We start from the raw sequence: 24131 nt of genomic DNA on the forward strand, positions 1-24131 counted from the left end.
TTTTACCATCTTGAACTCTAGGATTCCTTGTTTTTATAATTCACCTACTTGAACTTTGAATCATATCTTGACAAATTGCATTGTATTTATAAAAGGGTTAGTAGCTATGTTTGCTCTTAAATTAATTGGCATTTTCAAATTTTAAAAAATGATTATCAAAGAAAAGAGAAAGAATATATAAATTGCACAGAGTAGGAATGAAACAGGATATATCAAACCTTGTAGGTATCAAAAAGACAATGCAAGAATGATATAAACAACTCTAATAAATGTACATTAGACAACTGAGATGAAATGGACCTATTCTTTGCAAAGCACAGATTTACCCAATACAAAATAATTTGCACAAATTCATAACTATAAAGGAAACCGAACTCATAATTTAAAAAATTCCTGAAAAAAATTTCTAGGCTCCAATTTATTACTGGAAATTTCTACCAAATATTCAAAGACAAAGACCAGAAAGGAAGACTTAAAACACTCCCCATTTTCAGATGATATGTCTACAGAGGAAATCTAAAGAATATATTGTAAAACTCCGAAAACTAATAAATGAGTCAGCAAGGTTGCAGGATACAAGTTCAATATATAAAATTAGCTGTATTTCTATATACCAACACAGACACCAAAATTAAAAACGTAATACATTGGGGCACCTGGGTGGTTAAGTCCACTGAGCCTGCTTCAGATCCTCTGTCTCTTTTCTCCTTCCCCCTCCCTGGCTCACACTCCTATATGTGCACGTGCTCACTCGCTCTCTCTCTCTCTCTCTCTCTCTCAAAAATAAAAAATAAATGTAATAGCATTTCTAATCCTTAAAAAAACTAAACACTTAGGTGTATATTTTATAAAATATTCTAAGAGGCCAAGGACAAGTCACTCCAAGATTGGCCACTTTGGCAGGAACATTATTTTGCGTTTAAAGCAAACCCAGAAGATTAAGGAAAATTCTTTACTTCCTCCCCCTCAATTGCCTGCTTGTATTATGAAGAGAGCTATTAACAGAGATTCCCCCTTGCCTCGGAAACTCACCTACATAATAGGGCAACCTTTGCTTTCCGAATATCTTCTCCCACTTTCCTGGTAATTTTCCCTCTCCCCTTTGCAACCTCAAACCTCTATCCATCTCCTCAGCTCATGTAAGCATCATGTTGCCTTACTGTTTTTAGAATTTCCATTTCTGTGTTGATTGTCTGTACATTTGCAACAAAACTTGATTTTCTCCTGTTAATCTGCCTCATGTCAATTTGATTCTTGGTCCAGCTAGAAGAACCTTGAACAGCAGAGTAAATCCTTACCCCTCAACAATATGTATAGGACTTTTATGCTGAAAACTACAAAACATTGATGAAAGAAAGAAAAAGAAATCTAAATAATGAAGAGACATACATACTGAGCTTATGGATTGGAAGACTCAACATATGAAGTATGTAACCATCCCCAAATTGACATATGTGCTTCATGAAATTCTTATGACACTAAACAAAATTTTATATATAAATACAATTTATATATTCTATACAAATAAATTCTATATTTATAAACTATATAAAGAGCAAGATTTTTCTAAAAATTAAATTTAAAGACAAAGGAACTAGAAAACATGACTTTGAAGAAGAGGAAATTTAGAAAGAATCACTCTACCCAATTTCAAAATCTATTATGTAGCCAGCTTTAGTTAACAAGACTGTGGTATTGATGGGAGAATAGGTGTGTGGATCAGTAAAACCAAATAAAGAACCCAGAAATAGTTTTACACAAGTACAGCCAATACTTAGCCAGGGTACAAAAACAGTCAAATGAAGAGAGAATGTCTTATCATTCATGACACAGGAATCAGATACTCATAGGGGGAAAATATCTTGACCTAAACCTCACACCTTAAATAAAAATTTAAAACATAAGCCATAAATTTAAGTATACAACATACTACTACACAAGTTTTAGAACAAAAAATAGAAAAAAATCTGAGACTTCAGGCTTTGTACTTTCAGATATGTTATCAAAAGCACTGTCCCTAAAAGCAAAGATCAAAAAATAGGATTATACCAAAATAAAATTAATACATTTGCTCTTTTCCTATTAAGAGTATGAAAAGACCATTTAAAGCCTGGGGGAAATATTTTCCACTTACTTATCTGTGAAGGGACTTAGATCTATATTTACAAAACTTTCAAAACAAGAATTTTAAAAAGTTGAGTTAGAAAATAGGCAAAAGACATGAAGAAATATTTCAGATGGCAAAGAAACATACAAGAATACATTCAACATTACCCACCATGACAAAAATGCAAATTAAAACCATGATTAGGTATTACTCTAGACCAATAAAACAGCAAAAATAAAATAGTTACAATAGCAAATGCTCACAAACAAAGAAGCTAGAAACTGGATCTCTCATGCATTGTTGGTGGTAAAGTAAAATAACACAGCCTTTCTGAAAAATAGTACATCCATGCCATGGGACACGACTCAGTGCCACTAAAAGAAAAAATAACTTACACGTACAATTTTGATCACCACAGTTTAGGCTGAGTGGAAAACAGTCTTAAAAGGTCATATACTGTATGGTTCCATTTACATAACTTTCCCAAAATGACAAACCATAAAAATGGTAACAAAGTAGAAGTTTCCCAAGGCCGGAGAAGGTAGGAGTAAGTATAACTTATAAAGGAGTCGCTCAAGGAAGATCTTTATGAAGATGGAGTATCTTCTAACAAGATGGAATATCTTCATTGTGGTAATGATTACATGAATTTACACATGTAATAAATTTCCATAGAACTTATACAGGCATATTAAACCAATGTCAGTTTCTGTTTTAATATCATACTAGAGTAACATTGAGGGAAATGCATGAAGGGTACACAAGATTTCTCTCTAGTATCTTTGTAACTTCCTATGAATTTATCATTACTTCAAAATTCAAAGTTAAAAAAAATGTATCATTTTCTAGTTTTCAGTGGATGATGTTATTGGGAATTTAACTTCCTTTGTATTTCTTTATTCTATCAAGTAATAATAATAAATTCTCTAAGAAAAGTTTTCCAGACTGTTTCACAAAACAAATGCTCAGTCCAGGATATATTTATTCCCATACAAAAAGGGTTTTAGGGGATACTTTAGAAAATTTTATTGATAATACCAACCTTTTGAAAATTTGCAATGCACAAATTGACTGAATGATGCTTCAAAACAGAAATTGTTTCTTTCCTGATAACTACTTTACTTCGAAATATAGAAAACACTACCCTAACACGTCACTTAAAACACTGAGAGACTCAGATCAAGGACCTGTATGATAATCATTGAAAGACAATGAGAGCTTTCTGAGTTCCATTCACTCAGCTCCAGTCTACAGTAATGAAGTTCTGAGGCTTAAGACAGCTCCTTCCTCACAGTAAGCTTGATTTTTTTTTTTTAACATTATGATACCTGGCCTGCCTTCTCACAGTCTCCCAAAGAAAACAAAAGCTATTCACTATCTTTAATTAATAAAGTCTTTAAAAACATACTAGCTGTTTTCAAGTTGATGTATTACTTTTTTTTTAATGTTGTTTTTTTTTTTTTCTAGGAGAGAGAGAGAGACAGCGTGAGCAGGGGAGGGTCAGAGAGAGAGGGAGTCACAGACTGAAACAGGTTCCAGGCTCTGAGCTGGCAGTCAGCACAGAGCCCGACACGGGGCTCGAACCCACGAACCGCGAGATCATGACCTACGCGAAAGTCGGAGGCTTAACAGACTAAGCCACCCAGGCACCCCTGATGTATTACTTTTGAAACGTCGTGCTGGGATTATTATTTGATATATAGCTGAACTGTCTCCCCTTATCTCTTCCAAAAGTGATTTGTACTTATTCTAACTCTCATTCATAATGTGGATGTTTGTACCTATCTCTTTTACTAGACAAGCAGTGCCTCAATTATTTAGGTTGTATCTTGTTCTTGCTTGTTTATGCTCCAGGGCCACTTATATCAGAGATACCCAATGTTTACCAAGTAAACAAATGGAAAGTGAACGTCAGATATGCAAGTGTTAATTATAATTGTTTAGACTTTATATGATTATTGACAAAGATGGAAGTAATTGTCTAGGTCAGTGGTTTTCAGTGATGTGCTTTACTGCGCTCTCACCCTCCCACTGGGGAACCCTACACTTTGAATTTCATTTTCGCCACAACTGAACACAAATTCCAATACGCTAAAAAGTTTCAGATGGAGCACTGAACTGGATATGATAAACAAACAATATATATAATCTTACAATGAATAATAAAACATATCATAGTATCAAACCATACCCTCTACTTCCCCAAAATTCATCTGTTTACTCAAAAATATGAGAATTCTGCAATAACAAATGAGAGAGGGAAGTCAGGATATAAATAAGTCAACTCAAAACAAAGTCCTAAAGGATGACTAATGTGTTGGGAAATTACAGTCACACATTTATAGAAACCAAAGGACACTGCTATTCACATGGTGATAATATAGAAAGGACTGGGTTTTAATTATTGCTGACTTTTAAAATATTTTTTGACTGTTTTAAAAAAATTCAGTCACAAATACTGATATAACTTGGCTTAATCCACTTTGTTCACTCTTTATTCAATTTTAGTTTCTCAATAAGAACTTCTCTGACTGCCCTATTTGAAGCTACAGCCACCATTCCAAACATTTTTTCCACTTTTATTTTACATTTTGCAAGAGCACTTACCATTAGGAAATACATTGTGCCACTTTACTTATTTTGCTTGTGTTCCTCTGCACCACCAGAGTGACCACCAAACCAATGTAAGCTCTGTGACTGCAGAAAATTTGTCTACATCGTTCACTGCATAATAGTGGTGTTCACATAACAGATGTTCCATAAATATTGCTGAATGAATAAATGCTCATTTAAAATTTTTCTTAGTATCTCCAAGAAACTACATCTGGTAATCAAATGCATACATACCCACTAAACCCTGAGTTCAATACAACTGTATCAATTAAATTCATCAAGAAGATATACAAGAAATTATTTTAATTTAAACACTAATTATTGCCAATGATTAAAAGCCTCATAATATGTGCATATGTCAATAAGGAAATAAAGAAGAAAATAACAGCTCTCTCCTCTCATCAGACAACTTTTTCAAAATTGTGTATTTTTTAGATTAGGGCTTCTCAAATTTAATGCACATATGACTCGCCGAAGAATGTTGTTACAATGCAGCTTATGATTCTGGGGTGGGTACTGAACTCTAACAAAACATTTGTTTGTCCGTGGACCCAGATTTGAGTAGATGAGTTTATTTTTGAACAGTTAAATTGCATATTTATATTATATTTCTAAAAAATGGTATTTAGAGAATGATTTTATTCAGTAAGAAAAATGTGTTTAAAATATTTATAATGACTTTAATAAAACTGTTATTTAGTAATTCAGTATAAGAGTGTGCTATATTATTTATCAAACATCCTTTTACCATGAGGGAACCCGAAGTAAACGATGAACTGTGAGGGATAATGACACAGTGATGTGGGTTCATGGATTATAACAAATCTTCAGTCTGGTAGGGATACTAATAATGAGCAAGGCTGTATGTGTATGGTAGCTCTGATTTGCTGTGACCCTCAAGCTGCTTTCAAAAACAGACTATTAAAAATAAAAAGTAAAATAAAAATGACAACCTACAGAATGAGAAAAAAATCTGCAAATCATCTATTTGATAACAGGTTAATACCTAGAATATACAAATTCCTACAACAGTAAAAGACAATATACTAAAGACATGGGGAAAGGATTTCAACAGACATTCCTCCAAAAAGACACACAAAATGGCTAATAAGTTTAAGAAAAGATGCTTAACATTATTAGTAGGGAAAGGCAAATCAAAACCATAATGAGATTCCACTCTATACACATTAGGATGGCTATAAATAAATAACAAGTTTTGGCTAAGTCCCAGGCCTGCCTCAAGGATTTACTTACACATTTTTCATCCAGGCCTGTTCTTATCACCTCCTTAATATTGCAATTTGCACTTCCTTCATTTACCTTCTCCCTCAGTTTACTCTGTATTTTCTTTTCTTTAAGTTTTTTGTTTTCTGATTTTTTTTTTTTTTTGGGTGAGAGAGAGAGACAGAGAGAGAACAAGCGGGGGAGGGGCAGAGAAAGAGAGAATCTCAGGCAGGCTCCATGCTCATCTCAGTGTGAAGCCCTATGCAGAGCTTGATCACATGACTGTTTAGATCACAACCTGAGCTGAAATCAAGAGTCAGTGGCTCAAGGGACTTAGCACCCAGGTGCCCACTCTGTATTTTCTCATAGTGTTAATAAACTCTGTAATTCACTTTATAAACAAATATGGGGGGAGGAGGAAAGGAGAACATTTTCTGTTTAAATCAAGAATATGACAAAAAGGATTTTTGTCTATTTCATTTACTGATGTAACTAGGTGTCTCCAACACTGCTTGACACATAAATTCTCAATAAATATGGTTAAATTAATTTGCTATTTCTGTTTTCTTGACTTCCCTTGATCATTCTTGACAGGGGTTTTAAATTTTATGTCTTTTCCAACTGTCTCTTACAACTATGTTCTATTCCATTAATTTGCACTATTAGGTAGTTAGTTTCTAATAAGAAAGATTTAAGTCTATAAATTTCCTCTAAGTACTCACTTAGCTAAATGGCACAAGATTTTTAAGCATCGTTTTTATTATTAGTTATTTAAAACATTTTCTTATTTTACTGTTTTGTTTTTGGAGGGAAAGCATAGGTTATTATTAAAAGTGTGTTTCTCCTAACCAATAAGTATTTTTCAGCCTTTGTTTTCCAATAGATTTCCAACCTAATTAAAAAGATATAGTCTATGTCACTTCAATCCATTTAAACAGCTGCAATTTCTTTAATGTTTAATAATATAATCTCTCTTTTTTTTGTAAGTATTCTGTGTGTGTTTGCAAAGAATCGGTATCTCCAGATGGTAAATACAGTGTAACATTTAGCCATTAGGTTCAGATTATTTATTAATTATGTTGATTAAATATCCAGCATCCTTACTAATTATGGTGCAGAATTAAATTATTTCCACTATGCCTGAGACACTCTTAATTGTGAATGGACAATTAATATGCTAACTGGAGTATATGTAAAACAAAAAATAAGGTTGCTTTCCAAAGGTGCACCTATATCAGAGGCAAAGATACACTCAGATAAGACTTTCAAGTTTTCAGAGTTGTAAATCACTTTCTTCTTTGACCATGTCCCATATTTTAGACATGTTATTTACGTAATAAAGCCAAAAATAACATTTTCATTTTTCTGCCAGATTTTATTTGCAGAGTCTATACTAATCTACAGAAAATTAAAGTAGCAAGTACTTTTGTTTTATAAAGGGTTATTTTATAAAATAACATAAAATATTATATTATCAGAGATAACCCATTCCTGTAAAAAGAGTTTGTAAATTCCTCCCACTATTCCTTCATGGTATATTTCTACTTAATGATACGTTGGAAGTTTTCTCAGAGTCATGGTATTTGATCAGTCTTTACCTAGAATTCTCAAGAAAGCAAAAATTAAAAACCTCAAATACTGTGGAACTTAAGGCTAAATTTTTGACTGTCAAATTTCTTGAAATCAGTTGCTGTGGTAATTGTCAAGATATTTTCTTCCTATTCTCCTAGGTCTAATTAAAGCATCAAAGTTTACATTGTACACAGAATAACTCTAATTGATATAGCATATTTTAGACACTATAAATAAGACATTTAATACTATAAAATAGGAATATAGGTGATTTTTTTTAAATTTTATTTTTGAGAGAGATAGAGAGTGTGACCAGGGGAGGGGTAGAAAGGGAGGGGGGACATGAATTCTGAAGCAGGCTCTTAACTCACAAACTGTGAGTTTATGTCCTGAGCCAAAGCCAAATGCCTAACCCACTGACCCACCTAGGTGCCCCTCAGTGAATTTTTAAAACAACTGTCTTAGTAGGGAGAGTATGAAACTCTTGATCTCAAGGTTGTGAGTTCTGGCCCCACCTCATGCTAAAAAAAACCTTATATAACCTTAAAAAAATACATAATAGGGGCACTTGGGTGGCTCAGTTGATTAAGCGTCCAACTTGGTCTTGGCTCAGGTCATGAGCTCAGAGGCTCCCTGCTGATGGTGCAGAGCCTGCTTGGGATTCTCTCTTTTTCTCTGTCTCTCTCAAAATAAATAAACTTTAAAAAATATATAGTAAAAATAAACAACGCTGTTTAAAAAAATCATACCCATGGGGGTGCCTGTATGATTCAGTAGGCCAAGTAAGCATCAGACTTCCAACTTGGACTCAGGTCATGATCTCTGAGTTTGTGAGTTTGAGTCCCACATCAGAGGGTAGGATCCATTGTTTCCCTCCCCCTCACTTTTTTTTTTCTCTCTCAAAAATAATTATTTAAAAAATCATATTAATGTATGAGAACCAATATCAAAATGTGGGTTTCTTCTTAGGGTTTGGTCTGACTTTTTGTTGTCACTGATTATTTCTAATGAACTGAAAATGCTGGATTTTTTTTCAATATGCTATCATATCTGGAAGCAATTCAGCTGTCTTGCTCCGATATCACTGATATAAGTAGCCCCACTCAAAACTTTAACAAGAGTGATTTTGCAATCAGGTCACAAAAAAGCACCTTCTGGTACAACTTTCCTTGCAAAGTCCTATCATTACTTTTACTTCTATTTTCATATGAAAGAAATACCAATATTATACTATGTGAAATAGGTCAGAGAAAGACAAACACCATATGATTTCATTTATATGTGGAATCTAAAAAGCAAATGAATAAACAAACAGAAAGCAGAATCAAACCTATAAATACAGAGAAAAGACTCATGGTTGACAGAGGGGAGGAGGGGTGGGGGATGGGTAAAATGGGTGAAGCGGAGTGGGAGACAGAGGCTTCCAATTACAAACTGAATAAATCATGGGGATGAAAAATACAGCATACAGAATGTAGTCAGTGGTATGGTAACAGCATTGTTTGATGACAGACAGTACTATACTAGTAGTGAGCATGGCGTAATGTACTGAGTTGCTGAATCACTCTATTGTGCACCTGAAACTAATGTAACATTGTGTGCCAACTATACAAAATCAATAAATTCCAAGACAGTAAGTTCCCAGGTTTTCAGACTCTCTGAATGCATGAGTATCCTTTCCTAAATACAGATAAAGCATTTCTAAAAATATTTATAAACTTAAAACATAAATACAAAGAGTTCAGGGAAAATTTAACCATAAATAAATTATACTTTAAATATTTAAAAACTACTGGGGTGCCTGGGTGGCTCGGTTGGTTAAGCGTCCAACTTCTGCTCAGGTCATGATCTCACGGTTCATGGGTTCGAGCCCTGCGTCCGGCTCTGTGCTGACAGCCAGCTCAGAGCCTGGAGCCTGCTTCAGATTCTGTGTCTCCCTCTCTCTCTGACCCTCCCTTGTTCACGTGGCCTCTCTCTCTCAGAAATAAATAAAACATTTAACAATTTTTTAAATAAATATTTAAAAATTGCATTAAATTTTATCTTGAGAAAGAGATACATTTGCAACATGACTAAAAAAATTCAAAAGCAAAATGTCTGTTCTATTTGATAACCTAATAGAGTTCTGTGATAGTGAAATGAAAATGACAATGAAGATGCAGAAAGTAATTAAGTATGCAGAAAATATTTATAAGGTAAAGATTAATATGGAATTCAAGATTCACCAAATAGTTTTGCTTGGTTCATCTGTGATAATAACAGGTATTGTAAGAAACAATCCACAACTAAAAAAAGTTACATGATGGGGCGCCTGGGTGGCTCAGTCGGTTAGGTGTCTGACTTTGGCTCGGGTCATGATCTCACAGTTTGTGGGTTCAAGCCCCGCATTGGGCTCTGTGCTGACAGCTAGCTCAGAGCCTGGAGCCTGCTTCAGATTCTGTGTCTCCCTCTCTCTCTGACCCTCTCACTGCTCACACTGTCTCTCTCTCTCTCTCTCAGAAATAAATAAAACATTTAAAAAAAAAAAACAGTTACATGATATAAATAGTACTTCTACATCTACAACTTTTTTATATGTATTTTTAAGATTCAGTTTTACACAGAGGTGGAATGGTAGCTGGGGCAAAGCAGTGAATCATAAAGCACCTGATTTTAGGGCCAATTTGGACAACATCAGTCTTAAAAAACTTTGACAAAATCTTAACCATGTCTGTTGACAGCTTCATCTATGTAATGCACCAATAATATCTGTCCCACTTACCCCGCAGGGTTTCTAGGAAGATCAGGTAGATAGAGATTAGTAGATAAAAGGGCTTTGAAATATAAAAGTTCTATATAAAAGTGAGCTCCTAGGACACTGAGGTAGTTCTAGATATTCCAGATTTGGTTCGAAAAAAAAAAAAAAAAAGGCTCAAACTATAATATTCTTGCTCAGAAATTATTACTAGTAAGTAGAATAATTTGTCAATCTTCATTTTGACAGTCAGTATTCACCTCATTTGCAATGAAATGAGGTAATAACTAGACTGTATTGCACACTTTACAGACTTACCCAAATGAGCATATATATGGCCCATTTAGCTAAGGGTATTTTAATAGGTGCTGTTTATTATGAGTTGACCTCCTACAATATCATATAACTGATAATGCATATCCTATAGAAGATCACTTTGTCTAATATATTATTTCGATATTTATTTTTTTGGTTTGTTATTTTTTTAACAGTTTATCACATCTCATAATACATAAAGGAATGGCAATTCTCTAAAATGTATCAAAGCATAGAGGCCTGGCAACCTGGCATGAATTGGCTTCGATCGATGCTTTCCTTGTCTTTCTTCCAAAACTTGCTTTCCCATGAAAAATACTTGTTTCCATTCTGCTTGTCTTTGAAGATACCTGTTTCCCAATTTATTGCCAATTACCTCAAACACACGAAGCCACCAACTTGTTTTATTTTTTTAATGTTTGTTTATTTGTGAGAGAGAGAGAGAGCATGAGTGGGAGAGGGGCAGAGAGAGAGGGGGACAGAAGATCCAAAGCAGGATCTGTGCTGACATCAGTGAGCCTCATGAGGGGCTTGAACTCATGAATGGTGAGATAATGACCTGAGCTGAAGTTGGACACTTAACCGACTGAGCCTCCTAAGTGCCCCCACAAACTCGTTTTAATGTTTTTGTTTGTTTGCTTTTTATTTATTTTTGAAAAAGAGAGCAAATGGGAGAGGGGCAGAGAGAAAGAGAGACACAGAATCTGAAGCAGGCTCCAGACTCCGAGCTGTCAGCACAGAGCCTGATGCGGGGATCCAACCCACAAACCATGAGATTATGACCTGAGCTGAAGTCGGACGCTTAACCGACGGAGCCCCCTAGGCGCCCCTCAACAACTTGTTTTAAATGAATTACAGTTCTAAATTAAGTACTGAGAAAAAGAAAGAAATGTATTTAAATAGGTCAGTCACCTCACCTGCTCTGGTTGCAGAGCCAAATGCACTTTTCATATGTTTCAACAGTTAACACACCACAGACAGTGTGAGGTTCTACGTAGGAGATAAAGGCAAAAGTAAGGAAACAGAAAACTTCCACTTACTGCAAACGAAAGGGGACTCATCTGAATTATCAGCGCAATCGTTCACAAAATCACACAGCTTGTCCTTTGCAATGCAGTGCCTGTTTGCACACATGAATTCTTGAGCGGTACACTTTCTGGCAGGGCTAAGTAGCGGGGAGCAATCTTGAAAAGAAATGTCATCCACTGCTACATCTCCCATGTAACTGACACCACGCTTTGCCCTAAAGACAATCTAAAAACAAAACAAAACAAAAACAGGAAGAAAGCCAATTTCAGTCGAGCTGTCCCAAGAATTCAAAATTCAAGGCAAACATTCAATACAGAATATCAGGCTTGAATCTCAAAACACTACTCCCATAACGACACTGACCCAGGAAGTCTGAGAGTCATCTGATATCCGTGCCACCCTCAACACCCACGAGTGTGAGAATGGAAACACCACTCCCTCGTGTTTAGATTTTTAGGAAAGGTGGCACGGAAAACCTGTAGAAGTCACGAAGCCACCCACTGCTGCCTCTGTGGTTCTCTGATCCAAAATAAGACCTGCTCATTTCTTACAGCCTCCGTGCACATGGGGAGGCGGCCAATCAGGGGACAGAGCACATCAGGAGAATGAAGATGAGAACACATCCTCTGTTGTGCCCAATTCTCGCCACTCCTCAGATCTGTCCGTCCCAACTATGTGAAAGCAAAGATATCAAAGTTTTTTTTTTTAATTGCCCACATCTCTGAAATTATAAGGATGTGGATTTGCCTTTGATTAATGTATGTGGTGGACAAAATCCTTATGTGTTCCACTGTTTGACAGCAAGCTTCCATTGATACGGACTCCAAAATAATTAGAAATGATTAGACATAATTACAGGAGTTGCTAAAATGTTTAGAAATCCCACCTTCAGTTTGTGATATGATCACTGCTTAGAAGAACAATGAACACTGTTTCATGGAACATAAATAGTCACAAACTGTTGAGTTTCAAATTTCTGAGGGAGATTAATTCAGAGTACTTGATTATATTTCTCTGCATGCCAAATATCTCTTTGTGTGTTAAGATAATAAGTATTCACATATTTTATTATTTTTTTAATGTTTATTTTTTGTGAGAGAGAGGAAGACATAGTAGGAAAGGGGGAGGGACAGAGAGAGAGGGAGACACAGAATCTGAGGCAGGCTCCAAGCTCTGAGCTGTCAGCACAGAGCCCAACATGGGGCTTGAACTCACATACTGTGGGAACATGACCTGAGCCAAAGTCAGATGCTTAACCAGCTGAGCCACCCATGTGTCCCAGAAGTATTCATATATTTTTTAAAAATTTAGAACAATTAGAAATGAGTCAACAAGGAATAAAGATTTACCTCAGTGATTTAATACAACTATTTATTGTGCAAACTCAAAAACACCTTTTGACCAAATCTAAACAATCATTTTTCTTGAAAGAATTATCATTTTTCCCTAAGATGTGTTATGCTCTTATGTGACTGTATGAAAGCCTATGTGTTTTCCTTTTAAGACGATTGATAGAATAATTGAAAAAATTGTCTTTCAAATTATCAACACACAAAAAATAAAAATGCAATTTTAAAAATTTATATGGCAAATTTACATGAATTGTTCTTCATAACAGATGTGCTGGAAAAGAAAAATAGATTTGATAGGTTGAGAGGTTGGAAACCATTAAAAAGAGATGAAACTGGAAAAAATAATAAGGACTAGATGTTTTTATAAGGAAATGCTGATAGACAAATGGAAAAGGATTTTCTATTGTCTGGATACATATAAACATTTAAATATGTGACACAATGTTCTGTAAATAAGAAATCAGATAATAAATGTTCTCTTATTAATTTTTTATGTTCAGTCCTACAGACTGAATCTCAAGTGTCTGCCATGTCCAAATGATCAAGTCATTGCTTATGATCCCAATGGTCTGTAAAACTTGAATATTGAGTCTATAGACCTGAATATTGATCACACTTTTCAAAAGAGTAATTATATTTTTTTTCAGTAGAATAATAGCAGGGTCAACTATCTTGGAAAATCTAGGAAGCAATACGGCATAACAGTTGGATTATGGACTCGTAGATAAATTGTCTATGTTTAAAGCCTATATAAGCCATTTTGTAATATACAACTAGAATGAGTTTCCTAATGTATAGGTCTTTCTGTATTCTAATTTATAAAATGGAGATAGTGATTACGTAATTGTTGTAAAAACTAAAAGAATAAACATTTCAGAGTCATGGTATAGTACTTAACACTTATTAAGTGTTACATGAATGTTCTAGTTATATACACAACATTTTAAATAAATACTCTGTTTAAGTTTGAGAGCTCCCAAATCAAACTCTGAAAACCACCCAGTGCTGATTCAGCATATAACTTAAAAAGTATCTTCTACTTTTACTCAATGGTTAGAGGTATTCGTCTTTCTGAGGCGAAGGGGAATCATATTGTAAAAATGAAAGAATCATGACCAGTATGCTTGACTCATCGCTCTACCTCCAGTGCATAGGAATGAGCTTTGCCCATGGTAGGTGCTTAATAAGTATGAATTGAAGGAATGAGTGAATCACAAAAAACATCAAATATTCACAAGCCATTAATAACTAATTTTAAGATTCAAACAACATAGGCATATTTCTTCTCAAATTTCAATATACCAAAAAGCAAATTTCAGAAAGGCTAAATTAATAATTAATTCTTTCTGCTGAAATTCCCTTTAATGTTATTTTGAACATGATTTTACTAGACAAACATTCTGCTTGCACAGAACTAGGTAAGAATTCATTCCCTGAGGTAGAGCCTATGTCTGGCAGCAGCAAAACCTTCTACATGTTCTTGCTGAGGATTCTTCTACCCTCAGTTAAAATATCTTGGAGACTGAACAGATGGAATCATTTTAATATTAAATTTCACATTGTGTAATATGAAACTGTGGTCCAATAATTACATCTTTAGGGTGAACTTAATTTGTGTCAATTTTCTAAATTAACTACAAATGATTCATAAGAAAACTGGACTCCAGTGAGAGGTCAAAAATATATGGAATTTATGGGGTACTTGGATGGCTGAGTCAATTAACAGTTTGACTTTGGCTTAGTTCATCATCTCATGGTTCATGGGTTCGAGCCCTGCATTGGGCTTTGCACTGAGTGGAGTAACTGCCTGAGATTCCCTCTCTCTCCCTCTCTCTCTCTCTCTCTCTCTCTCTTTGCCCCTCCCCCACTTGCACTGTCTCAAAATAAATAAACTTTAAAAAATATATAGGGAATTTATAACACCTGCCATTCCAAGAAATTGGGGACAATGTTGCATCAATGCCTTTAGACAGCTGCAGCTAGCCTGGGCTTCCGCTGGAAGTGAGCAAGGCCAATCTATCAGACACAGCACATGACTGTACTTACTGACTATTCACAGGAGAACTGTGAGATTAATTCATGAGATTAAGCTTTGTGCAGTTAAGATTAAGAAAATGTTCCCAGCATAAATACCTGTGAATTCTCACTCTCCAGATCCAGATCTTAAAAATCTTAATAGCTAAGCTTCATCTTCCAAGAAAACCCATCTTCTGCCCTCCCCCCCAACACACATCCATGAGCTCTTATTTTCTTGATAATCCATAAAAAACAAAACCCATACCAAATACCTTGGCAAGTAATTATCTTCAGTTCAAGCATTTTAATCTATGTTCTACTTGTTCTTTTTTTAATTATTAAATACATATACGTCTTATCCTCCTAATATTATCGTAATCTCCATGAAGACAAATACAGCATCACACAATTTCCTCCCCAAAATATTTTTGAATTATGTAAATCTATTATCTCTAATAAGGTTCAACAACATAATGTGCTTTCAAATGCCTCTTTTTAATTAAGTTTCAAATAAATTTACATAATTGCTCCACAATTCTCTGAAAATATATTTGTTAGGGGAGGTGTTCTTTATATGAGGTAGGCTGATTATGAAGTGGAGCGTGGTTGGCATTCAATATTCCTAGAATACGGGTGTCTAACTAGGAGGAATTAGGACATCTGGAACTTCAAATTCCTCCTGGAAATGCAGGCAGGCATTCATCCAACACATCAGGAAGAGCATGGGAGGGCAAGAAAGCCATGAGCGGAGGAAATAAAGTAGGATTAGAAAAAAAGTCAGCAGAACTTCATCATCCAACTACTTGGATTACAAACCTGTATATGTGATTGAACGCCTAAAAACACTTCTACTTTTTTCCACTGTGCACCCTGCTGTCCACTTTGAGCCCACAATTTAGAAGTAACATTGTCTTTCTTGCTGAGTACCTACAGAGATAAATCAAGTAAGAGGTATTACAATATTGTCTTGATAAATGTTAAACACTTAGAATTTTCCCAGTGATTTTTTTTAAAATTTTTAATATCAACATGAATTCCCTTAGAGAAAAGTAGGGGATGCTTTTCATTAGATGTCTTTGTTTTGCATACAGCAACATGTCTCAAGGGTACCACACAAGCTCTGTGTAATAAAAGTGTACATGAATGTCTGTCAGTCAAGTCCAAAGGCTCTGGGCAACATTCAATTAAGAGCTCTTAAATACATTAGCTTTTAAAAACCTGATGGCAGTAACAATTGGAATTTTATATATTAAATAATATTCGTGGTGTCGAATGAAAAGCACTTACTACTTACTAAAGCGCATTTTTCAGGATGACTTTACTTCCTTATCCTCTTAGGTTCAATGGGCACAGTGGTGTTTTAGTGGGAGCCCATTCAATATTTTTAACAGCACACGTAGGCGGTATGAGTGGGCACTGACTCATGCTGTGATGGTAAGAGCTCCCTACCCAACAGCCTTGAAACCTCAAATTCTCCTTGGTACTATATCCTTATTCTAAAGGGAAATTCAGATTTGTCTCAGCAGATGAATTATCAGGGCTCTCCTAGAATGCTACAAAATGAGCCAACAAGAGAGTAAGTGAAGAGAACCAGGGATGTGCTGAACAATTCCACATTTTAAAGTAAATGACTTAGAAGGCTAATTTAATTATTTCACAACATTCTTTTTTAAACCACAGTGTGTACAACCAAAAGAATCATTCTGGTAAAGGGTTTGTGAAGGTTTTGCCTTTTGAAAGTGGAGGTAACCTTTAATGGTTTCATTATCACTTTATGTATAATTAAATTCAAGCAGCTATTTTTATTGGAGTATAATTAACAAACTGTTATAGAAGTAGAGTTTCCAGACCTTTTAGAATTTCTAATATGAGACTAACAAAAATATCACCAAAGTTTTGCTATATATATAATTTCAGTTAAAGCAACATGTTACCAAGGTCAAGAAAATACAATTTCTAAAAAAATAAAAATCATTTTTGATGAATACTTTAAAAATTTTTTTAATGTTTTATTTATTTCTGGGAAAGAGACAGGCAGCGTGAGCAGGGGAGGGTCAGAGAGAGAGGGAGACACAGAATCTGAAGCAGGCTCCAGGCTCTGAGCTAGCTATCAGCACAGAGCCCGACGCGGGGCTCGAACCCACGAACCATGAGATCATGACCTGAGCCGAAGTCGGACACTTAACCGACTGAGCCACCCAGGCACCCCTTGATGAATACTTGTAAAAAGTATGGGAAACAGATCTTTATACGAATAGCACTCTGTATACAAATCACTAAGACAAATGTTTCTATGCACAAAAATAACATCACACATATTATTTTAATTATTTTATAACAATTACTTATAACATTTTAATATTTTATATTTTTTCACATACTAATACAAACTCATACCTGAAAAAAAGAATTTGTCATTTAATTAATCTTAATCATAAAATACGAGTTAAATAATTCTCATTTTTCTAATGAAAACCCTGCAGTAAGTTGTATTGATTGTTTTGCAAAACTCATTTTTAAAAAGTCAATGTAAAAGAATAGATAAGTTGTGACTTTAATTCATAAGACTCCTGAATGCTTTTATATTATTAAACATGCACATACTTATATACAAACAAGTTTACTTCTAAATCATTACTAATAAGGAGTCTTACCTATAATGAACAAGATAATTCTTCTACATTTTTTAACATTTTATTTATTTTTGCGAGACAGAGAGAAACAAAGCGTGAGCAGGAGAGGGTCAGAGAGAGAGGGAGACAGAATCCGAAGCAGGCTCCAGGCTCTGAGCTAGCTGTCAGTAGAGAGCCCAATATGGGGCTTGAACCCACAAACCGTAAGACCATGACTGGAGCCAAAGTCGGACACTTAACCACCTGAGCCATCCAGGCACCCCCAACAAGGTAATTCTTCTGAAACCGATATACAAATCGATTATATTTCCAGCTAAATAAGCAAACAATAAAAACTACTTGTATCTGTGAAATATGTTTATCTAAAACTTATTTGGGGGGGCGCCTGGGTGGCTTAGTCGGTTGAGCATCCGACTTTCGCTTAGGTCATGATCTCGCGGTTCGTGGGTTCGAGCCCCGCGTCGGGCTCTGTGCTGACTGCCAGCTCAGAGCCTGGAGCCTATTTCAGAGTCTGTGTCTCCCTCTCTCTCTGACCCTCCCCTGCTCACGCTGTCTCTCTCTCTCTCTCTCCTAGAAATAAAATAAAAATGTTTAAAAAATAAAAAATAACTTATTTGGGAAAATAAATGTTTAATATAGTCGGGAAAATCTTAGATTAATACAGTGATAAAATGGAGAGCCAAAGCACCTAATATTAACATTACAATCAAGGTATGGAGAAAGAAGTGGCTAAGCAGCGGGTCTGCAGTCTGTTTCTCTCTCTTTATTGGGGAGCCTGTTACCTAACCGTAAACTCTTGGCAAATATGCTAAACATGGACTTCTTGGCAAACAAAATGATTGTATTTGACAAGGGGAGGCCCTTTTCTGTGCCTGCTTTTAGTAAGATATCCCTGGTCTAAAACTGCTCTTGGTAAACAATTCTAGAATTCTGGGATTTATCTTTCAGACACGGTTTCCTGGAAAATGCTGCATCAGCTATGAAACAGTACAAATGGAGAGGTTTAAAAATGGAGTTGGCTTGTTTTGTATAATGATGCAACTCTACATATTACTTAAAACCTCATATATTCTATAAGGCACGCCCTCTATGGGAAAACAGGATCTAGGGACGTGCACTGAGATTCTCTGTTTTGCTTGTATAACTTGGTCTTCTAAAAGAAACCACAACCTTCTGGAAAAACGGTTAACTCCAGGAATGGAACAGAATAAAAATAATGTAAGTCTGGAACATCTTCTTAGACAGACAGGAAGAAAATGCTCAAAGACTGATGAGCTTGTCAAAGAGACACAGAAGTCAGCTTAAAGAGTATCCTATGAGCAAATCTGCGGCAAGTTAACAATCAATAAATAATAATAATAATACATGATAATAAACTGAATACAAAAGGAGCCCATGAGTCCACGCTGATGTGAATCCAAAAATGGAGAGATAAATGGAGAAGTAATTTTGTTGGTGGTGGCAGCGATGATGGTGTTTTTTACAAAAGAAAACCAATGTCCAAATGTGAACAGAATAATGTTCTGTTAAAAAAAATCACAACTGAGCCATCATCATAGTAAAATTAATTCCAGCAAGAAATACCAAAGGATGAAAAACTAACAAGTAAAACTGACTTAAGAACAGTATTTTACACACCATCAAAATTTCTCTTCACAAAATATTTATTGATAACACAGGGAATAAAAACAATGAGACCTGTAGATATCATATACTACCATTAGGATGCAATTAAAAGAACACAATATTGATGATATTAAAACAAATATACACATTTAACATTAAACAAATCTAAAATGAGTGGATTCTACATACTGGATTAGATTATATTTTAAAACATCAGGGCAATAACAGCTTAGAGAAGAATAAAGAATTATTCCACTTTGAAAAGCACTAGAAAGAAATAGCTGGGTTTGATAAGTGATCCCATATGGATTTTTTTCCTATAAAAGATGGTGCTGGTACAATGGGCAAAAAGATAGGAACTCTGAGTGACGTTATATTGCAGTTGTCTGTGAGATTATTGAAACTCTTTGAAACAGACGAAATAGTAATTCTGAACAGTTTTTTCACAAAGACAAAATTTGAAAGAAGACAACTGGGAAATGTAGCAGCATTACCATCACTAAGAAGAGTGCACATTCCAACATCACCAATGTGTGTCTAATTCATTTGCACTATTCTCAGAACATTGGTATTCTTAGAACACTGATACTAAAATTTACATGAAACATTTCAAGTACAAAACTATATGACACAGAGGCTATAACCTCCTAGTAAAGATAATAACCATAAATCAAACAGTGAAACCAATATCCTACTAGCCTTTCAGGTCCCATTCTGCTAAAGCTCTTTTTTTTTGATCAATCATATCGAAATGAGTAAGGTTTTGACAATTACCCATTTTCTCTTATTAGCAAGCCATATTGTAATAACACTTGATTGTACAGTATGAATTTTGATACAGGAGATTTAAAAAGTGCAATTGCTTAATACCTGGAGAGAACCAACCGTCGCTCCATTCATATGAGTCCAGAACACCAGAGTACATTTCGGTCCCATGCGTGAAATAACAGGAGTGAGTAGATCAGCTGTGTCACCAAATTTTCCATTTGAGCTATCAGCATAGAGATACCAGCCATCTGTGGTATTTCTGGGGGAAAGTACAAAGCATTTATCAGATTAAAAAAAAAAAGAAAGAATCATAGAGTTCATCATTTTTTGGGTACACTTTATATAGTCCATCACTGACCACAATTTATTGTTCTGTAATTTTTCCTAAAGCATAATAATGTTTTATAAAAAGCATAATAACTCATAATCCTCAATAGAAATATTATTCTACTGCCTCTTACTTGTAGCCAAGAGACTGCCACAGTCTGTTCATTCAGGACGCTCCATGTGACCCCTTTCTGGGCACTGGGACTAAGGTCTCAGGCCTTAGCTTCAACTCATCCCAGAGACGTTGGGAGAGAAAGTGGGAATTCTTTCCTCCCACCCAGATGAGGTTTGCCTCCTTGGATGCCTTTTGGAAGGAGTGTATTCAATGTTCACTTAAGATATAGCCTACTTGGGGGCACCTGGGTGGCTCAGTGAGTTGAGCATCTAAGTGACTACGGCCCACGAGTGGTTCACAAGTTCAAATCCCACCTCGGGCTCTGTGCTGAAAACTGGGAGCCCAGAGCCTGGAGCCTCTTGAGATTCTGTGTCTCCCTCTCTCCTGGAGGGAAACCAGGAGGTGGGACTTGGGAGTGGGCTAATATAAGCTGCCTCAGCCACTATCTACTGCCACCAGTTGCCCAGAGGTCCCCACATCTGTTTCCATGAGAGATCATGGGAGGAAGGGAATTTATTTGGGAACATTTTAAAGAAATCTTTTGTGCCCCATGGGCCTCCTTCATCAAGGGAGTATGTTGCAGAAATTTAACATCTGTGTGGGGCTGACTTGGGTGCAAGAGAGATTTAAACCCAGGCATGAACTTAGTTTCAACTACTACCTGATAAATCTATTTTTCTTTATTTTCTTTTTTGGCACAGAAGCTAGTAATCTAGGACTTACAGGTGAACCACCTTATGTGAATATTTTTTGTACATAGTTTACTTGGGTTAGTACGATACATTCTATTTAAATTCCTTGAACATTGTGGATCCCCCTAATGTGTATGAATGACTAAGGCTTTGTAAATTAAGGGATGGTGGTGAATAAGCTTATTTGATGGCTCAAAGAAGTTAAAAAAAGAAAAAATAATTATTCTACAATTTTGATTGTGGGTATCTGTATCAGTTGGTACAATGTGCACAAATTACGCTAAAGGCTGAGTTTACCAAGTGTAATCTGTAATACTTTGGTTGTGTGGGTTTTGTTTTTTTTTTTACAATAACGTGGTCAGCTTTGTATAGTGTATTTTCTTTTTTTAACATTTAATTTTTTATTGCAGTATAATTGGCATACAATGTTATATTAGTTTCAGATATACCACACACTGATTTGATGATTCTATACATTACTCAGTGCTCAGCACGATAAAGGTAGTCACCATGTGTCACCATATATTATTAAAACATTATTGACGATAGTCCCTAAGTTGTACTTTTCACTTTGCGACTTATTTACTTTATAACTGGAAGCTTAAAGTTTGTACTTCTTGGGGCGCCTGGGTGGCTCAGTCGGTTAAGCGTCTGACCGGCTCAGGTCATGATCTCGTAGTTCATGAGTCCGATCCCCACGTCGGGCTCTGTACTGACAGCTCAGAGCCTGGAGCCTGCTTCAGATTCTGTATCGCCCTCTCTCCCTGACCTACCCCTGCTCATGCTGTCTCTTTCTCTCTCGCACACACAAATTTAAAAAGAAATTTTTTAAAGGACTGAATATGTTTAGAAGAGGCACCCAAAGAAGAAAAATATATATAAAAAATTAAAGCATGGAAAATAGAAAGGAAACTGGCCTGGGGTTCTACTTACAGGTCTAAAAGGCTTTCCAAGTCTCAAATTTAGTCTCTATTAATTTAGGGCAGTTTTATTTAAATATATTTTAATAAGCTTGTAGATAATTTTTAAAATGTATCTTTCCCTCCCTAGCTCCAAATCAAAGAAGAAAAATCAGAATGAAACAATTAAATATCAATGTAATCTTGCCACAAAATACAGAGTTTATGCCCCCACTTTAAAAATCAATTCCAGGGTGCCTGGGCGGCTTAGTGGGTTAAGCGTCCGACTTTCGCTTAGGTCATGATCTCGCGGTTTGTGGGTTCGAGCCCCACGTCGGGCTCTGTGCCGACTGCCAGCTCAGAGCCTGGAGCCTGTTTCAGAGTCTGTGTCTCCCTCTCTCTCTGACCCTCCCCTGCTCACGCTGTCTCTTTCTCTCCTAGAAATAAAAAATAAAAAATAAAAAATAAATTCCAGAAAGAGAATAAAATATCAACAACACCTAGGTAATATGCAGACTTCTGAGGTATTAAGTGAAGAGGTGATTTCTCACAGTTTGGGCATTCTGGCACTCTTTGATTGATTAGATTTCTTACCACTTTCTCACCTACAGATTATGCTAGATGCTATAAAATGTAAATTTGCTAATTATTAAAACCTTTTTTATTTTAAAAGTTTTATCCTTTTTTTTTTTAGGAAGGAAATGTGAATCCCTAGTAACAAATGGATGGAGAAGACATAAGCGTCCATTAAGTCAGCACATAGTTGTTGAGTGTATCTTTGAAGTCTTGCCTGCTAGAGTCAATGGGAACTTGATGGCGAGCAAAGCCCACAAAAGAGTTTGGTCTCTGGCCTCATCATTTACTGGGTAGACAACATTAGGCACGTTAGTTAATCCTGCTGAGCATGTTAGTTTCTTCATTTATGAAAGGTTCCATGTATGGTCTTAATAAAAATTAGAAATAAAATAAGGGAACATTTAAAACAGTACCTGGCCCCTCCTATGCATTTAATAAAATGACAGTTGTGATTTGTGATTATGTTTACGTCATTAGTTGCTGCTAACAGAATAAAGAATTTAATGTCCCAAAAACCACAGAGGGTATGAATTAAGATTCTTTTTAAGAGGCAGGACTGGGGCGCCTGGGTGGCTTAGTCGGTTAAGCGTCCGACTTTCGCTTAGGTCATGATCTCACGGTTCGTGGGTTCGAGCCCCGCGTCGGGCTCTGTGCTGACTGCCAGCTCAGAGCCTGGAGCCTATTTCAGAGTCTGTGATTCCCTCTCTCTCTGACCCTCCCCTGCTCACGCTGTCTCTCTCTCTTTCTCCTAGAAATAAATAAAACATTAAAAAAAAAAATTTAAAAAAAAAAAGAGGCAGGACTATTCATTTGAATTATGTCTCAATAAGTAAGTACCTCCAGTTTTGTTCCTTGTGTGTTTAATATGCCAAGATCCTGAAGATAACAAGAACAGAAATGAATATATAATTTATTTATAGATTTGGTGAAATCCAGATCTATAACAATCCAGAACAATTCCCACCAACATTTCTTCCCAGAAATTGACAAATAGATTCTAAGCTTCATATAGAAATCCAAACTACTAAAAATAGCCAATTTTAATGTACAGAAAAACAAAGTTAGAGCATTTAACAGATCAATTCATTATAAATGTAGAATAATCAAGACAGAGTGGTACTTAAGAAAAGATGGGGAAATGGACCAGATAAATGGACAAAATAGTCCTGAAACCAATTCACATGTATTTGTGCACCTGATTTTGAAAAGTCTGGTTCTTCAGAGCATTGAAGGAAAAGACAATCTTTTCAATGTGGACTGAATAAGCTAGCTAGCGGGAGAGGGGCAAGATGGCGGAGAAGTAAGGAGCTCCGTACTTGCACTCGCGCCCATACATCACACAGAAAAGATCTGAAGCCATTGGAAACCTTACAAAACCTGAGAGATTGGGAGACAAAANGCCTCAGAGTTCCAAAAAAAAAAATAAATAAATAATAAGCTAGCTAGCAATGTGGGGGGAAATAAACAAAACTTTCCCCTACTTCACAGTCTTAAAAAATAATAAATTCCAGGTAGATTGTATCTGGAGCGTAG

General features: G+C 35.7%; 1 protein-coding gene across 1 annotated transcript in view; it reads right to left on the reverse strand.

Moving 5' to 3' along the window:
• The window catches only part of MALRD1 (MAM and LDL receptor class A domain containing 1), a 757419-nt gene that overhangs the window by 445346 nt on the left and 287942 nt on the right, over window positions 1-24131 (reverse strand). The window contains exons 23-25 of the mRNA XM_077772480.1: window positions 20092-20248; window positions 15779-15889; window positions 11606-11819 (exon numbers count right to left, since the gene is read on the reverse strand). Coding sequence (XP_077628606.1) covers window positions 11606-11819; window positions 15779-15889; window positions 20092-20248 — 482 coding nt within the window. The remainder of the gene's footprint in view (window positions 1-11605; window positions 11820-15778; window positions 15890-20091; window positions 20249-24131) is intronic.

The sequence above is a fragment of the Crocuta crocuta genome, unplaced genomic scaffold (assembly GCF_008692635.1).
Source record: "Crocuta crocuta isolate KB4526 unplaced genomic scaffold, BGI_CrCroc_1.0 scaffold96, whole genome shotgun sequence".
Taxonomy (NCBI): domain Eukaryota; kingdom Metazoa; phylum Chordata; class Mammalia; order Carnivora; family Hyaenidae; genus Crocuta; species Crocuta crocuta.